Here is a 19,179-nt window from a genome sequence, read left to right as displayed (position 1 = left end):
TATCTGAGCATGGATTCCCTTACTGACACGCTGGTTTCATACATAAGACCAGCTGCGGCCCTTGCCATTCCTCTTTTTTTGTTTCCCAGCTGTATGGGCAGGCTCCCCCCCCCCCCCCCCCCCTTCTGCTCTGCTCCTCCCTCCGTGGTCTGCTTTAGAGCAGCAGTGTTCTCCCAGAACTGCAGCATCTGGCTTGGGCTGTATTTCTGCTAGTGTGCTCCACCTTCTTTCACCTGGCCTTTCTTGGGGTATTGTCCTGCTTCTGTGGAGATTTTTTTGCACCCATCATCTTTATTCCTATTTAACTTCCTGCATTAAAATTAACTAAGGGAAATGTTACAGCCTCAGTAAGCAGCTTTTTCCTTAGGGCTAGCATTTTGCCATCCTTAGGTCCCAAGACAAATCCTCTCTTCCAGCCACCACAGTTGCTCGAACAGCCGATTTCATTGAACTCCACCTTGGGCCAACTGGGAATTCAGATCCTTCACCCCAAGTTATTTTACGCCTTCCAGAAGCACAAACATGCAAAATCTGTCAATCCCAGAGAAAAGTTCTCCCTGTCTAAAGCAGAATTCACCAGGGTTATTTACTGAGGGCTAGTGGTAATGGGAAAGCAAAGAGAAAGAAGAAGGGATCATCAGAAAAAGGGGTATTCATTCCCAAGATGGCTTCCTTCTTCCCTACTTCCTACTTTTTTCCTAGGATAAAATCAGTACAATTTACATTTATTACAATACATATTTATGATGTTTTTGAATTTTCTGTTTGATGGTAATCTTTATGTGGTTGCACCCACAATCTGGACTTCAACAGGATGTTTCCATCTCCTGTCTAATTTCCCATGTTCATTTTGTCTGTGCAGCAGAGAGTTTAAGTTGGTTGTAAAATATGTGGGCAGAAACGGGGAGACAATTCATGGTAAAAATGGGAGATGGTGTATTTTAGAGGTAACCTACCAGAGACTGTGTCTAGTTTTCCTTTTATGATAGTTAAAGTAGACAGAACGTTCTGAGATTTTGAGTTATGTTTTATAATCTTTTCCTTAAAAAATACCAGGATTTTCAAATTTGGTGATTGTTCATGCCAGGAAATGTCTAGCATCTTCTACAGAGTGCTGTGTTACCTTTTCTTTCCTTGTTGAGATTGTTGAGGTAGTTGGCACACAGTTCTGCATGAAACAGCAGTTTGTGCGCAGTGTTCCTGTGCCAGTTTGCTTCCAAGTGCTGGTGTCTGTCTTTTCTTTTTTCTCTTGTGATACGTTGGTATTCTTCATTGCCAGGGGAACGAGGGATCACAAATTCTGCCTGTGTAAAACTGACAGTGCAGTGTTACCCAGGGTTGTTCCGATCCAGTAGTTTCTCCCAATAACTTGTTGGAACAAAAGCACTTCTTTTCCAGAAGTTCGGTTTTATTTTATTTATTTATTTTTATTTATTTATTTTTACTATTATTTTAAATTAGTTATGGCAAACTATTTGACAACCTCGGTAGGGGAAAAAAATAAATGCCAGTCATTTTCTTAAAATAAATAAGCTTGGTTAATGGTAGGGTGGTGGTGGAAGATGCATGTAGAAATACTGTTGTATTATCTCTGTTCCTTAAATTTATCTGACCGTTAAAATGATTTGTTGAGTGGTACCATATGCCATTCATTTGCTTAATACGTAGGTTGAGTAAAGCTTGCTGATAGCAGTAACAAATTTAGCATAATGAAGTTAAGCTAATCATAACGTCAAGTACCTGGAGGCATATACTTTGTTAAAAATACGCCTATTTGTAAACTGCAGCAAGAGCCTTTATTTTGACCTATCTATACTATACTTACCCAGCTATGTTTGTAAAACAACTTGAATGAAAGAAAGCTAAACTACTTGGTAGCATTCTTGGCCGGTGACTTGATAGCTCACTGGTCATTGCTGGATGATGTCTTAGTAGATTGCAGTTGTTAGCAACTGATATTCATGGAAGCTTGTGGGAGGAAGTGTGCTGGAAGAATTTGGATGCTGGCTGATGGAGTGGCTGGAATTCTTCACAAATCTGTAATCTGCATTAACTAACATAGCTGGGTAGTTTCTCCAGCTCTGGGTTTGTAATACCGAACAGAAAAGTAGCCTAGCCTGGGAATAGTTAGCGAATGTTGATGGTACTGGTTTGGGCAAGTTCTGTAGTTATAGAAATAAGCTGATGTGAAACTGGATGGGTATAATCAGATATTTTTTGAAAGCAACTGAGATGCTTGCAACATGAGGCACAGCAGCTGTCAAAAATGTTCTTGTGCAAATGTGGTTATCTTTATTTTTGGACTAACCAGCATTTTGTCTTCACAGCAGCTATACTTCTGAATGGAAGTGGCTTGCAGACAGAGCTAGAATTGGCAGCCGTTGGACATGGCTTCAAGCCCAGATTTCAGAACTAGAATACAAAATCCAACAACTAACTGACCTTCACAGGCAAATACGTGCCACCAAGGTATTGTCTGTAAGCTCATAACTGGGCTTTTCCAATCTTTTTTTTTTTTTTTTTTGACAGTGTTTCTTGTAATATTTATTTCTTTGGTTCCTCGTTGTTGTTGTTGTTTGTTTTGCCCTGGAGTTCTTGTATCTGAGTGGACTGTTGCACACGAAGGTTAATGACAAAGACATCAGGAGTTGAAAAGTGTTGTACCCTAGAGGCATCAGTACAGGTCTGGGAGTCAGGAACCTTCCTATCTGTGATAGTCAGAGACTTTGTTAGTGACTTTGAGGGTCCTGGCACAAGGTACTTCATTTATCACACTATTTTCCCCTCAGTAGAGAGGCAAGATTTAGCTTTTAGGAGGGGTGGTTGGCTATTCATTTTCATGTTGTCAGGTTTGGGGGGCTTTTTTTGTTATTTACAGTGCGTGTTTATTCTAAGGATTAGTTAGTTAATGTTTGTACAGCACTTTGAACAGGTCAAGGATTAATTATTACTGAAATTCCAAAGTGTATAACTCATGTACTGGCCTTTGTAAATCGAACTGGCTAGACAGTGGTAAAGTCACATTCCTAAAACATTAATTATCTATCTATCTATCAATTTAATGGCTTGTCCAGGTCAGTCTCCTGAGCAAGAAGCCTAAGTCTGTGATCATTCTGTTGGTGTGATAGTAGCAGGTTTTGGAGAAGGGCTCATTGACGAACCTCATGTAAGTTGTGTGATGTGTGCTGGGGTCGGATAAGCACAGGTGGAGAGGAGCCAGGAGATGCTTTGTGTTTTACGTGGCTGAACATGAGACTTGGAGGGAGGAAAAAGGAGAGGGAAATCATGCTAGAGAATGTTTCCTTCTGATCACATAAAGAAGAATTATTCCCTCTGCCATTGTATTTTGCTGAATGCTGAGAATGTCCCTATTTTAATGTTGTCCTAAATACCAGATATATGCTAGATATGCTAAATACCAGATACATGACAGATACATGCAGCCTGATATGCCCTAAACCTATCACACTTTCAGGTGGCATAGATCTCATGAGCTGCAGAACAGGGAGAAAGAAATAGCAGAGAAATGAGGGAAAGAGAGCGTTCTTTTAGTCATGCATTTTCTTCGCATTAGGCGGCATGTTGGCTCGCAGCCTAGTCATCTTCCTGGTGGAGACCTTTAGTGACATTCCTTTTTGCAAACTTCATGCCCCTTTCACCAGCTGTGGTGTTCAGCGCTTGGCTTTGTGTCCCACGGTGAAGGTGGATGTGTATTTTCTTTGGCTCTGGTCGTTCTGTATGCGCGTTTGTAGCATACCAGTGCAGTGGCTATGGAAGGACGTGCGGGCTGATAGAAGAGCTCTTTGTTTTCATTTAGTGGCTGCAGAGTAGTTACACAATATTGTTCGAGTTTGTATGCTTTTTAGTGGTTTCAAAGTGCTTTCTGTATGTTTTGAGTGGAAAAAAATGTGATTCATAGCCAGTGAACAATGACTTCAGGCACAACAGGAAGGGAGATGGTTAACTTGTGGGCAGTTTTTTGGCCTGATGCATTGTGTCTTCTGCATCCCCGTGCACACAGCAGTAGAAGCTTTGGATCTTTGAGAGTTGGTCCATTTAAAAACTGCTTATCTGCCAAACAAAAGAATTTGATTTAATTTGGGGGGAAGCGGGCAGGGGAAGTTGATTGCCAAAACATACTGGTTGTAACCAGTTTGACTTGTAATGCCTATATAATCAAGGTTAGTCTTCTAATCCTTTTGTCTTCCTCTTTTATGCCTATTCTGTCTATTCCTTTTCATATTTTTCAATTTATTCCTCCTTCCTTTTCCACTTCCCTCTTTCCATGCTTGTCAGCAGGATTCCACAACTTCAAAAAATAAAATTTCAATGGAAAGAGGTGGGTGTGGGGGGTTCCGTCTTTTGAGTGCTTTTCCTGTGAGCTTCTGATTTCAGAATTTGTTTTAGACATTTATGGATTGTTTTTAGCCTCTTCCCATGATCAAGACCTGGGATCTTTTTGCTGCCTTACTTTCTAAAGCTGTTGAGCTGGCTTGTCCTCCTGCTGCGGCACATAAAAATTAGAACTATACTTGAACTTCCTTGAACGTACTGCCCACTTTGTAACTGTTGTGGCCTACAGATTAGAGTATGATACTGTCTGGCTTCATTTCCATCTGCCAGAAATTGAAAAGCACAGATGGTGAGCTACTGTCTAATAGCGAATGTGGAAGATCTTGTGTTGACCTGGTGGAAATCCAGAATCTCTGTGGGCCTTTTGGACACGGAAGCAAGTTTTGAAGCACCTGAGTTTATTTTTGAAGTATTTTGTTGTCAGGCTTGAAGTTACAGCTTAAACAGAGGAATAGGTTAGAGGCACGAGGAGGACTGGACAATTTATTGTTTTCTCCTGGTCTCATCTTTGAAGCCTCTTTGAGAATTGCTTTCGTGTTTTAGGGCAAGCTGCTGCTGAGGCAGAAGGCAAGGCACAATTAAAACTACAGGACCCTTGATTTTCCATGACCTAGGTGAAGTCTGTCCCACCATCTTACAGGGGTTCCTTGTGTTCATACAGTGACAGTTTTCCCTTGCTTTTAGTGGAATATTCTCACTAGAAAGAAAAATTTGAGGCAGAGCAATTGAATGATCCCATTCTTTCAATATCTGGTTGATCTGAGTAACAGTCAGTAAGTCCTTTCTCTTTGGAATATGTCTGTAGAGGCTTGGTAGCCTTTTCTGAGTATTACCTGTATTTGCTTAAGATAATGACAAATTTAAGAGGACATTTGAGGAACTGTTTCCAAGGTTTTTTTGTGTATTTTGTTTAATGTTTTAAGTTTGCTAAACCAACTGAGATGTTACCTGGGAATGTATTTTACACTTCCGTTTTTCTTATCTGTGAAGTGGAAAGCACAATGGGGTGTTCTTTTCCTACTTTCATTTCTGAAACTGTTATTTCCCTACCATGTAAAGCTGTATTTATCTTATTAGGTGACGTACTTCAGATGATAGATCATGTCTCATACCGTGTTTGTGCAGAATGTCTTGAAAAGTAATGAGATTACTAGAATACGTAGGGTAGTTGCCTCTGTAATTATGAAACTCTAAAAATGCTCACCTTAAAAATCAATTATTAAACCGTAAAAGGCTTTTGTTTTGACTTGTAGCAGTCTGTACTACATAAAACAACAACCTTGATGCGTTTCGTTTAGAATATGGATAAGAATAAGAAAAATAGAGTGCTTTAAAATGCCTCAGAGAAATCCATTGGCTGCAGACTGTAACCAACTTCAAATCAAAGGGTGGTTGTTTCTTACAGAAAAACCTCTTCTTAAACCAGCAGGCAAATGATCGTGTAGTTGCTCTAATAAGTATGAATTTCTGATTTGAATTTTGGCACAGATGTTTAAACAGTGGTTTAAGACTGTAGAGTGATTGCTATTATAGGGAGTAGCATGAGCGATGCAGTTTTTCATTAATAAAAATACCTGCTATTTCTATATTTTGTGTATTTAAAATCTGGGCTAAGTGCTCCAGAGAGTTGCTGGGAGGATTTAAGGGGGATGTGCCAGGTTCAGCTGCCCCTTAAACATGATTTAGGAGGGTTAATTCATTGTCAACCAACTGTGTTCAATTGCTGTTGTCTAGGGGATGGTGATCTTAGAAGAATTCCCATTTCCAAAAGACATTTTGAAGAAGCAAATACAATTGACAGACCAAGAAGCTTTATTAAACGCCACAGGGAATTCGCAAGCTGCCATTGAGAGACAGGATTCTTTGCCGGAGCATGACTTTGAAATGTCACCCAGCAGTCCTACCCTGCTTTTACGAAACATAGAAAAACAGGTAAAGTAAAATAAGAACTGAATGGTCAATGGAGCCAAATGATTTACTTCAGAAGCAGGGCAGGTTCCATGGCGATGCCATCCAAAAAGGAAGGTATTTTGCACTCCTGAGAGTGGGTGCTGTTGGATTCAAGGGCTTAAATAATACATTGTACACAGGTTTACAAATTAACCTTTTATTTCTGACGTGTCTGCGTTACTGCGTTGTCTCCATCAAAGTGGCCACATAACCGCTTCTAAAAGCTATCCCCAAACCTGCCTCTCCCCTGTAGTTAGGTTTCGTGTAGAGTTGCCACAGGTTATTTCAGGAAATACTTGTGTGAGATGAAAGAGTGCAACTGAGGATGGAGGTATGCTGCATTTTACTAAAGCCCCAGCTGGATATAATTGTTGGGCTGGCTTTTCAAGCGTTGCAGGAGCAATCCGGTTAGGAGCTGAGGAATTCAAGGTACTTCCCAGGCAGAGCCGTGAGCAGAGTTTTGGTTCATGGTGTTCAAAACAGTCATTTCCAAGATGAATTCCAGGAAATAAGATAGAGACTCCAGCAGGGTTTTCTTTTGCTAGAAAGTACGTAAGGAGTATGGTAGGATCACATTGCCGGAGGAGATACAGGAAATTTGTTTTCTGAATGAGTTTATGGGGTTAGCGTAAAGCAAACCTAACAAAAGCAGTATGGTGCATTAGTTACCTTGGTGCTGTCCCTAAATTCTTGGTCATATGCACGTTGTTTAAATGGGGTAAAAGCAGCTTTAGATACCATGTCTGTTCCTGAATCTCTGTGCCAATTTTTCTTATTTGATAGTCATACTTTCCTGTTCTTAAAATGCTTCCCTTGTTTGATGGATCTTAACCACAACAGACAGGAGCGTGGAAGTGATGAAACAGGAAATTTATATGCACAGTGCTGGCAATTGCACAAGTTAAACGAAAGAGCATTTTTAGAATGTGGTGAATGTCCCCTCTTAAGTGATTATTTGGAGAATTAAATGCAATTTTCTTTTAGTTAGACACTTAACAATGAGGTACTAGGACTGTGTTTGCTGGTACCAAAGCATTTACAAACAGAGGTCCAAAAACTGCGATGACTTGAAAGTAAAGGTGTTCTTTTAATGCATCTCTCAGATTACACCAGATTTCTTCCTTTTTGACCACACAAAGATTTGGGGTTCGATTTTGGTTTTGTTTTATTTTTTTTTGACTATTGGTTCTATAAATCAACCTGGACCCTGGGTTTCTTCTTGTTCACCGTCAAGAATAGCGATGCTGTAGGCTGAAGTATATCCGCACATGTTCCCACATAATTCTTCAGTCCTATGTTAGAGCATTGCTTTGTTAAAAATAAGTAATTTTACATGTGAACAAAAAAAATGAAACAAAATACAAAATGACTCAGCCTCTCTTTTTTAATACTGTTTTCAAGTTCTTTTCAAAGCTATGCAACGTTTTAAAAACATGTAATTTTTTCCTTGCAGTTTGGACGTCTGCCATTGTTGCGGTGTTTTGACATTCAGTAGAGTCTTTGCTTCTTACGGATTGAATGCTGTTGAGATTTTTAAATCAATCTGCTAAATATTTTACTGACAGCATGTTTGCTTTGTCCAGACCCTTTATAATTGACTTGCTATTTCTGTGCTTTAATATCCATCCCTGAATATTTTATTCTGACGTGAAATTTCTACCTGATTACCCAACTGCATCACTTAAACATTAACAGAAAAGACGTGACTTGTAATAAAATGGAAAATAATTTTTTCAGCCTCTTTCTACATAAATGGTAGTGCCTGAAAACGTAAGCCAAACGTATGGAGTAACCTTTAGTAATTCTTGTTTTAAGCAATCATAGTCCTGAACGATAAATCCACAAAAATTTTAGAAGTTTAAGAAAACGTACTCCATTTCAGATACATTTCATTTATGTTTAGTATGCAGCAGACAGTTTCCTCTAAGTAAACTTGTGGCTACGTTTACTGTTGGGAATAACCATTAAGGTTTGACATTTAAAACAAAAACATTGTGAAATGTTATCTGGAGTCAGTCCACAGCTGCATTGCTTTACAGGGAGTAATTCTTAGTTTTAACAAACAACCTGCATTTGTTTTGGGACAACCTTAAAAGTCTGGGATTCTGGGGGGTGGGCACTTGTTGCTAGTTTTGAGGACATCAGAAGATTTTAGCCATTCTGTCTGTAGTTAACTCTTGTAGATTTCTTTTTAACTACAGTGAGCAATGAGGAGTATTCTTTTAACAAGAAAAAATACTCTGGGTGAACAAAATGTACAATGAATAGCAGACTTTTTTTTTCCTGTTGAAATGCTTTCTGGACAGCCAGTTAGCTCTGAGCTGCAGCTGTTGTAATGTCAGCTGTAAAGTGTTCTGGTTTCTTCTACCTTTCAAAAAATGTTGGGCTAAAATACTGAAATCACTAATTTATTTTCTATATCATGTATTCAATGTCTGTGGCTGGAAGTTCAGAGTTGTTTTTTTTGTTTGTTCGTTTGTTTTTGTTCTGTATAGCTGAATATGATAATTGTGAAAGAAAAAAATAAAACCTCTTGATTATTCAACAAGAAGAAACTAAATATGTTTGTTCCATGATGTATGAGACTGGAACCCTAAGCAGGAAAACAACAAAAGCCCAGGACCTTTGTGCTGTTGAGTATGGATAAGGGTCTGACTACCTTCCATTTTTTTTATTTTCCAGAGTGCGCAACTGAGTGAAATCATCAGTAGCCTAATTGCTCCACTCAACCTGTCTCCAGCCTCTTCTTCTCTCTCATCCAAAGCTTGTAGGCACAGGCAGCTGGTCAACGGCATCTCCTTCAGGTAGGTGACAGCGTGGTAGTGTTTTGGTTGAGACCAACTGGTAAAGTGAGATAAATGGAACATATAATCCTTATGGTAACAAATTAGGAAAAGAGAACTGCTTTCTGTAAATTTCAGGAGAGACAAAGTCTTGCTTGTAAAGTTGAGTGTAGTAAGTTTCTGTTTGGTTCTTAAAGGCATCATAAAATAATGCTGTCACTGTAGTTGCACTTAAGTACTGGGTTGGAGAACGTGTCTGTGTAGTAGTGAAAGGATACAGTAAATATCATGCTACTTTTGATTATTTTAGTCTTAATATATTCAGTCAGCATGAATTCAACTTGGATTACTTGAAAACTGACAAACTAGACTTCACTAGGTTAGTAGAAATCACAAGCAATGCCAGCTGTGGCACCGCGGGTCAGGGTCTGTTTATTTGTGACAGTTTCATTAGTTTGCTCTTCTTCATTTTGAGGCCAAATTTATCTTTGCCAGCTGCTTTTTCAGGAATTTGAGAGAATATTTTTTTAGTTTGTGGTCTTCTGTTCTGGATGGATTTACTTTCCATGTATGTAGCAGCTTGAAATTAATACTGTAGACAAATGTTTCTCAGTACTATCTATACGTTGTAATAATACCATTCATTATTCATGAATTTTCTAATAAGCTAGAGGTACTAATCGGTATTATTCTCAAAACGATACTGAGATAATTATCTACAGTCCTGTCTTACAAAAGACCTAGGTATGTAGGGTATTTCTCTTGAGATATTGGTAATGTGATTTGGGGGGATGGAGGAGCTGCTGAGTTATTCACAGGTCTTGATTAAAATGAAGCGGATGAAGAAGGTGTTCCCTATCAGAGCTGGGGCCTTCCTGGCAGTGTCTACAGCAGAACCTAATTCCCTGGCTCCTAGCTCCGCGTGGGGCTGGCCACACCGTCTGTTTCTGCAGCTTTGCTGCAGAAGCTTGAGCTTCCCCCGAGGAGATTATAATGAGCAGCTTGGATGGGCAGCTTCTTTAACCACCGTCTGTTACCAAAGCGATTGAGGACTGTGCCCTAAATTTAAGGATGAAGGGGTCCCGTCATGTAGCATTCGTGTTCCTGACGTGTCAGTTGTTTACAAATAACGCAGGGAAAAATCAGAAGGTTCTGCTGAGCTTTGGAGTAGAAGTAGCCCTGAAACAGAGTTGCTATTAGAGCTGGGGCTATGGAAGAAGAGAGGAATTTATGCTCTTGGAAACCCATGTCTTGAATCAGTGATTTCCTCATGGAACAGATGAGGAAGGGTTCCTGCTTTTAAAAGTGTTTTTAGATGTGTATGAAGTTGACTTCATGACGAGGAGGACTAATGGTGTAACTTCAAGTCACTTTTCTGCATTTTACTTGCCATCAGACGTTTATCAGGAACTCTCCAAAATCAGTCTTCTTTCGGCTTTGTGATCAGCACACTGGTTTGAGCAGCTCAGGGAGTGCTCGCTCTAAGGCTATTTTTTTTTTTTTGTTTTACTGATGATCTCTAACAGCCCAAAGAAGAATGGGAAGACTTGGAAGATTTTCTCAGTGCTGTAGCTCTGAACTGAGAGGCGTGTGACCTTTCTATTTATCATCTTGGAAAATCAGTTAAATTAGTTTAATTTTTCACTTCTTGTGAAGTGTTTTGAAATCTTTTAAAAAAAAAAAAAATGCAGTTCATTAAAGATGGTAATTAAGCACAGGGTAGTGGTTACCATAAGAATCCTGCAGGGAAATTTCACTGACTCTTACTTGTGGTTTTGAGTATGTTTCAGGTTTTCATTATATTTTGTTGCTGTTGTTTAGTGTGCAATTAATTCAGGGAGTTACCTACTGGAGTTAACTTAATTTATTGGCTGCTTCTCCCCTCACTCTTCCCAGAGCATTGTGACTGAGTTATGTACTTGAGAAAGTACAACAATCAAAGTCAACTGAAAAGTAGGGTGATTCGGAAGACAAAATAGAAGGGATGATAGCTATTTTTACTTAGGTAAATTGTTGAAATTAGTTGTAGGCTCCTGACTTGAAATATGTGATAGGCCATGTTTAACATAGGTCAGCATGTGAGGTGCTTTGAGGTTGGTAGTCATGCGCTTGCAGTATGGTTGGTTACTTGGGCTGTTCCCACTGGAATTGGTGGTGCATGCATGCACCTTCTGGTTGATTAAACGCGAGTAACCTTGAACTGCCATTTGTCAAGGTCTAATTCCATTAGTGGCTTCCTTTTTCCACGTAGCTTTTCTTCAGTCAGTTGAATCTGGATCCCAGTATCAGCCAGGAGCATTGTATGAAGTTAAATGTTTGTAGCAGCAGTTCCTTAAGCTAGTGAAAACCACTTTCTTAGCAGGAGAAAGGAGAGAAAAAAATTCTTTAGTTGAGAACAGATAGTCCGTTCTGTGGCTTCTGGTGCGTATGCGTGTCTGTAAGGTCTTGCTCTTCACCTAGGCTACAGTGCCAGAAAAGCCACCCTGCAAGCTTTGAAAGGAGTGCTTCAGCAAATCCGTGGATTTTACATGTGGGGATAGTTCGCCTCTGTTCTTCTGTAGAATCTTGTTTTGAAAACCATCCTCAGTTAAGATCTAAATACACAGATAACTTCAGCCTTGACTGGGAAGCCTATTTGCACAGGGGCAGGAAAACCATACTGCTGTGTATTGGAGCTGCATGCCACAGAACTGACAATTCTGCTTCCTCTGAAAATGGAGCTGAACGTTCCTGGAAGGCACAGGAGGGTAAATAGAGCAGCTGGAAATATTGCAGAGAGATTATCAAAGACCTAGGCAGACCACCAGAACAAAGGCAGGGATTGCAGAAATTGAGGAGCGAGATTTTGGAGCTTTTTGTGCTAATATTCTTGTCCAAGTTGTCTTGTATGTAACAGGGAGGTAGTGGAAGTCCAGAAATTTGTCTTGACACTGTCTGACATGAAGGGAGGTAATGAGAGAGAAATCGGGTTTTGAGAATTCTGAGAAAGTATTTTAAGGAAACTTTTGTGTGGACTTCAAATATTTAATTTCTTTCTCAAGTCTTAAAAGTTCAGCATTAGCATTGAGAATGTCATGCTTCAGTATTTTGGGCTGTTTCTTGGCACTTAACATGTCCCTCTAAATAAATTATACCTTTCTTCTTTTAATTAGTACATTTTTTCATTGAGTGCATGTTGCTTGTTGGGATGGTTTTGATATATTAAAAGGCTGGTTCAAATTCAAGCCAATCAAGCGTTATTACCACACCAGTACAACGTGGGACAGTGTTTAATCAAGCTTTCATAGCAAGTGCTTCTGTTTAATAAAATTTTCTGTTAGCAGATAGTTACTTGTCAAAAAAGATTGATAAATGGCTTCATAATAAATTCATTTTCAGATTGTATTAAGTTTTTTAATGAATCTGTGTCTTGCCAGATGAAGTTCCTGAGAGAAAATAATCCTTGGTTCAGAGAAAATAATGCTTGGTGCAGATAGATGACCTGTTAGGAACCAAGGCTGAAATATCCTGTGTACTTGCACTTCTCGGGTAGTTCAGAGTTGCAGTCCAGGTCTTCAGTATCATAAAAAATAAATGCACGCTTGAGTGTTTTTCGCAGTAAATAGTTTTCTTTGCAGGCAGGTGTTGCTACAGCAACAAAATAAAATTGGGACACGTATAAAAGAGAAGCATGTTCTTCCCATTGAATCATTCCTACCCAAATGGAGGGTATTTTGAATTCTCACCTTGTAGCCTACCTTGTTCAGATGAGCAGGCAGGCTGCAGTTAGGTGAGAGTGATCCAGGCATGTTAAACGAAGGCAGTTGTTACTGTTCTTGGCCCTGTGCTGGCACGTGGTTTTTTTGCTCGTGTTCTGTATAATAAATATTATTATATACATTCTGTATATGTACACATATATATATATGTATATATACATTCTGTATATAATAAAAGTGAAAATAAAAAAATACCATATGGTTGTAATAGCCCTCGCTCAGTCCCGCACGCCACTCCAGCAGTTACTACTCTTTTCTCCAGCCAGATTAGCAGCTGTCATCTCATCTCTTTGAGCTTATGTATAAGGTAGATACTGTTTGGTGATAATGAGTGAATAGATAAACAGGCTAATGCAATTTGATTGTTCTTAGTGGCTTCACTGTAATAATTCTTAAAGGAAGTGTCAAATACCTTTCCCAAGCAAGGCAGTTCCCATCATTTCCCTGAAAGTGAGGTTTAATGGCCTTGTGTTGGACAAACTAAACGTGCAGAATTCCTGATTCTGATACAAAAGTTTCACAGTGAGTTGCAGCCCCTACAGGAATGGACTCTGGTTTGTAATACATTAGTAAAGCTTCAGTCCTTGAGCAAAACTACACAAGCTGAAAGTATTCTGGCAGGACTGTAGGTCTTCTTTATGTTAGCACAACTGTTGCTTTGAGTGGAATGTAAGTTTATAGGGAATTATTAATTGTAATTTAACGTTCATAGGTATTAGAAGTGTCGGAGAGAGTTCTTGATTCGGAAAACCCAAGAACTGTTACATGCTCAAAATCTTAACTTTATTTCAACATTGGCTTCTGCGACCAGAAAAGTGAGCAAGAATGATAAACTTCCTTTTGTAACGTAACACAGAATTAATCAAAGAGCAAACAAAGCACGTACATGGTTTCCTGAAACAGTAAACTAAAATACTTCAGTATGTCTTAAAATTAGATGGCTAATGCTAATCAGAGCTTGAAATCTTGGCCTGTGTACATGGAGTGTATTTAACTTTATGGTTTTCCTCCCTTATTAATTATGAAATTGCAGAGCTTCAGACAACAGAGAAGTATCCTCTTCGAGCAGCTGGTTGCTTGATCATCAGCACATCAAGAAAAGAAGAAGAGACAGGACAAGACTAAGATCTCTCTCTGTGACCAATGTCAGCACATCTGCCCGAACGAGGCCACTACACAGTTTCCAGAAGAGAAAACTCTACAGAATGCACGGTGCCTGTTACTGGAATCAGCAGGTAGGCCCTTGCCTCTCTCTCCAGGAGACAAAACCAAAGAATCCGACTGCTAGAGTCAGTGTGTGTCTGTCTGGTATGTCAGAAGCATAGTGCATGCTGTGTTGGTTATTTGTTACGTTTGGGGAGCATAAAGCGTGTGTGGTGGGAGTACTTGCTGTGTCAGCAGGAGCTCAGAGTTAATGAGTCGAACATAAAAATTAAAGATCTTGCAGAATCCTGCTTTTCAAACCAGTTTGTTGCATGGCTATCTGTAAAGTCTTTGTACAGTCTAAGGACAGCTCAAGAGCTTCCTTGGGAGGCTTGACTGCTGAGGAAGCATGCTATGGTGTAAATCAGCTGCCTGCTTGTTTTCAGAGTATTTGTTTTAACTACAAGAAAGTTTACACAGCTGGTGGCACATTATTTTCTAGGAAATTAAATTGCAATATCTTAATCTCGTTTCCGTTTTTACTGTTCTTGATTAGCTACATCGCCTCTTTCATGACTTTTTATGAGTGCTTTAAAACTCCTAAAATTTTCTACATTACAAAGAAATTAATACTTTAAAATGGGGAAAAAAATCTGTAGTGCAAGACAAGGCATATCTGTTCACAGCTGATATTAATAGCATATTGCTGTTAGGAATGTATAATGAATTTAGCTGTGGCACTTAAAGCAACAGTAGCTAATTTGGGAGCAGAGACAGTATGAACTCATTCTTTAGAGCAGTGTTAGTCCCAAGTGATTTTAATTTCTTGGTTACTTTGCCTTTTAGAAACAGCATTACAGTGACAGAAATCTCTATGTCTCCTGTTAACAATCTAGAAAATACAAAGTGTACCAATGGTCTGGGGGGAGAAATTTTCCCCGCAAGGATGTTCTGTGTGAGTGTGCTGATTCAGCATGCTCTGCAAAATTGCAGTAAGTGTCCTAGTTTTAGCTAAAGACGAGCAGAAAGCAAGAATTTTGTCGAAAAGCTGTCTGGTTTCTTATTAGCTTGACTTCCCAGCTTCCTGGCCATGGGGCATAAAGACTTGGCAGTCTGCCTGGAGGGTTGATGGTGGGGGTTACAGTTTGGGAGCTATAGCTCCTAGTCTCTTAGGCATCTCCTCTTGCATTAGCCAAGGAGACTGTTGCTGACCTGGGCTTGTTTCCCATTCAGTCCAGTCCGTGTCCTGTTAAAGAGCTTAGAGGCCTCGATCCCAGACTGAGGCCTGACCAGTGCTTCTTGTTGCTCCTCAGCAGGAGACTCCAGGACCTTCCCTCCTCCTTAAACATGCTGGGTTTCCGTTCCAGATGCAGCTTCTAAATAGCAAGCTCTTTTGGAAGCCTGCATCCTGCAGGTTCAAAAATCTCAAATACACACCTAGGCATGCAGGCAGAAGTTTCTACAATTGCCGCTTATGTGTCTCTGTCTTTTAAAAGCTGGTCTAGAGCAACTACAGTCCAGAAAATAGCAGTAGAAGCTTGTGAATAGAAACTTCATTTCTGCAGACCAGTAGTGGGAGCACAAAGCAGTTTGTCTTTATCTTCAACCAGCTGGAGAGCCGAGCTGCTTTGGGTGCTCAGTAGTTTACCTAGACTGTAAATCAGCAGGCGTGTTTTATGTTATCAGTAAAGGCTTCAAATTTTGGAGCTGGGTAACTGTGTGTCTGCTCCGTGCTCTTTACATTTCTAGTGCTGGTGGTCTAAACCACCTCATGTCTCTATACTGAAAGCACAGAGATGGCCAAAGATGGTGTGGTAAAGACCTGTGCAGGGAATGCCGTGTCAGAGAGGCCTTCCAGAGCTCGATGAACATAATCTCTTGCTGCCTTCCTTTTAAAAAATGACCACTCCCACTCTCCCTCTAAAAAAAACTAAGCATTCCCATTCTTCCCACAGAGGAGCCTTTAGCATTAGTGAAATGGAAGCAAAAATGTCCTCCATGTTAAAGGAATTCCAGTCTAAATTCCTGTAATTTTAAGGCATATGAAGTGTTTTTATATTTCTTCTGCAGTGATGCGATCCCAGATCAAATTGGTTTGGAATCTCTAGGCTGCTTTCCAAATACCTAAAACACAGTCTTATCATTGTTGAGTTTTAGTAATGGACCTCGTGGGTGAAGGGGAGAGATCTGTTCATTTGCATCTCTTGCCTAGTGATCTCTTTATTGACTCTGAATCTCAGCATCTTCAGGGTGTTTGAAGGCCACATAACTTGGATGCCACTGATAGCTGCTGGAAACGTGCACCAAGACTGCAGGTCAAATGTATCTTCTACTTTATGATCAGGTGCTTGCTTGGAAGGGTTTGTAAAATCATTGCTAGCCTTAGCCAGCTTGTGATGGTTGACTTTATGTGTTGTGATGATGAGTTAATGCTTACTGCAGCTCTCAGCACAGAAATCTGTGGTTATGCTGTGCTTTCTACCTGGGGAGTTAACCAAGGGGCTGCATGGAGAGCTGTGTTATGTGCTACAGAGGGATTCCGCTCATGTTCCTGGAGAAAATAAGAGGTGGTGGCAGCAATCAAGCTGTCAGCTTCAGACTTGATGCAAGTGCCAAACTCAATTAAAGTTTTCAAAATTGAGGTAAAGATTTAACAGAGGTGCATACAGTGTTGGTTAAAAACAGAGATCCTGCTGGGGAAGTAAGTGATAAAATTGAAGTAGACAATTTCAGCATGTTCTGACAATCAAACCTGAATGCTTATCAAGTCTTAGAGTTAAGAGCCATCAACAGTGTACAGTTTCATTCAAGAAGTTTGATTCTAACAGGCACTGGCACTGTCTGACTCGTGCACTCGCTACACTTGGTCACCCAGCTGTTGATGAGATTGCTCAGCTTGAAATGGAAGAACACTGGATATCAGCCCAGGCTGAGCTGTAGATTAGGCAGATGTCTAAGGGTAAGGCTGCAAAATGTGGAGTGGCCTCTGGGACTGATACCTATTTTTCTTAGAAAATGCATTTATTTTCCAATTAGTAATCCAGCAAATTTCCTCTGGCCTTTCATAGAAAAATTAGTTATTCCTTAGCAACATGGAAAACAGTTGGATTTTTAATGTAATGTTACTGTGCTGCCTCTGGCAGGTGATTCCCCCTCATTTCTTTGAGTTTTAAATATTTTTATAGCCCATGGTACCATGGTTTGTGAGGATCCCCCTTTCTTTAGGGACATTGGCCTGAAAGCAAGCTGCAGCTAGAGTAGACTTGCTGCTACCTCCCTGCAGCAGCGGTGGAGTTAACAGAGAGCAGCTTGCCAAAGTCTGAAGGAGAAGATTGGATCTTCTGAACGCTGCAGCTCCTCTGCCAGCTTCTGGTTCACACAGCCAGCGAGTGCTTGGCGGTGCGGATGGACGATGCAATCTGAGCAAATGAGGACTACTAGAGGAATCACAGCAAATGCAGACTTCCCGTGTGTAGGATGTAAGAAATGCTGGCATAGCTTTGAGGAATGTGTTTTTTCAGGAGGGCAGATGACCGACTATATGCCCTTTTGTTTGAATGGCATTCAGAGCGTTGTCCTTCACATCTCTTCAAATTCTTTTGGGAAGCTTGTTTTCCCCGTGCAGCCCCCAACATCCATGTTAGGAAAAGGAAAGTATGAAACTGTGAGCTGCTATCCCATCTGCCAGTTCATAAGGTCACTGGGAAGAGAGCCACATTTTTTCTCTATCTACTGCCATGCTGCATACATTTGCAATGCTGTCAAAAGTTTGAGTCCTCAGTGACCTAGTAGCCTCCCAGTGCTTACTGAGAGATGCCCTGCATTGTCCTCTGCTTTGCTGTATTTCTCTTCTGAAGAAGAGTATACCTTGCCCTACTCCAGTATTTTAGGTAATGGTTATACTGTCTACAAGAAAGCAAAGAACTCATGCAAGAAGCAGTGCAAAACTAGATGAATCCTTGAAATTGCCCTGGGAGTGCAAAAGACCTGCCAGATGAACAAGATAGCTAGGCTGCAGTGGGATAAATAAAACAGGATGTGGGGTGTTTGCCTTATCTGTCACCATCCAGTATCCTCAGGAACTTAAAACATCCTTTGGGGCCAGATTCGCTTGTCCACTAATTCAGAATGAGTAAGTACCCCAGACGATCTGCTTGTCATCTTTTGGCTGTGGAATCTGTTTTGCATCTCTCTTCTTTCTTCATCTAAACATCTCAGTAAGAACTTAGGCCATCTCTGGGTTGCGAGTCAGTGCACAAGCCACTCAGAACAACCCCCTTGCACAGTGAACCCTGGAACTACGGTTTGTTTTGGAGTAGAGGACGTGATTGTAGTGATGATTTCTTCAGCCTGAGTTTTCAATGAGTGTTAAGAACTTGCATGCGGGGTAAAACTATGGAGCAGCTGCAGGCATGCTCTAGTAGGAGGGACACGAGCTCCTGGACGGGGGCTGGAGTCCTGAGATGGCTTCATTTGAAGCACTGAGCTGCAATTGAATCTTTTCCTGGTGTTTGTGGCATTTATAACTTTATATTTATAACATTTCCACACGCACCCACTGTGGATTCTCTAATGTCTGGGTGCTCCCACAAATATTTTTTCTGCAGCAGGGACCGGAAGTATCTCTGGCTACTTTTTGCCTAAACTTGGAGGAACTGAATTTATCTTTGAGATTTCAAAAGCTCTATAAAATTTATTTAATAGCGGCCAACAAGTGTTACTACTACTCTGGTAGTCTCAGCGAGGTCTTTGCTTAGCTCACATGTCCTGGTGTTTACTAGAATGTATTTCATCTGTGTGCCTTGTTGCAGGGTTTGTGTTTTGCTGTTGTTTTTTTGTTGTAACAAGGAATTTGTTTTGCCCAGGTCATTTTGTTAGTTTTTCGTTTCATTAGCTAGGATGTTACATTAGTTTCACATCTTTTGGTTAAGTGTTGCTTCACCAAGAGGTGTCACTGGGGCTAGGTAGTTAAAACATACAGGGGTGCCTAAAGGTAATAGGCCAAAGAGGAGTGAGATCTGCCTACTATCAAATTTGTTCCTCTCAAGTTTTTGCGGGGTTCTGGAGCATGGTGTTTTTTGTGTTTTTTTTTTTAATCAGAAAATTCTCATTGTATTCTGTATCTCCACCTGCTGGAGGAAGGCATGGTTGTGTGGACTGAGGCACTTGTGGGGAAAACTGCAATTTAAATT

General features: G+C 40.3%; 1 protein-coding gene across 12 annotated transcripts in view; it reads left to right on the top strand.

Annotated features, from left to right (window-relative positions):
- The window catches only part of KANSL1L (KAT8 regulatory NSL complex subunit 1 like), a 63,143-nt gene that overhangs the window by 17,993 nt on the left and 25,971 nt on the right, over positions 1-19,179 (top strand). For 6 of the 12 annotated variants that reach the window (XR_013953331.1, XR_013953332.1, XM_080599017.1 and 3 more), the window contains exons 3-6: positions 2,328-2,469; positions 6,088-6,285; positions 8,986-9,107; positions 13,878-14,079. Coding sequence is in view for 8 of the 12 variants with exons in the window: in XM_080599017.1 (XP_080455143.1) it covers positions 2,328-2,469; positions 6,088-6,285; positions 8,986-9,107; positions 13,878-14,079 (664 nt within the window). In the remaining 4 variants the exon portion in view is untranslated. The remainder of the gene's footprint in view (positions 1-2,327; positions 2,470-6,087; positions 6,286-8,985; positions 9,108-13,877; positions 14,080-19,179) is intronic. The other 6 variants (XR_013953329.1, XM_080599016.1, XM_080599013.1 and 3 more) reach the window with 2 other exon arrangements.

This window comes from Anser brachyrhynchus, assembly GCF_964034855.1.
Source record: "Anser brachyrhynchus genome assembly, chromosome: 7".
Classification (NCBI taxonomy): domain Eukaryota; kingdom Metazoa; phylum Chordata; class Aves; order Anseriformes; family Anatidae; genus Anser; species Anser brachyrhynchus.
Note: the sequence above shows the minus strand (reverse complement) of the source record. Positions and strands in the feature narration are given on the sequence as shown.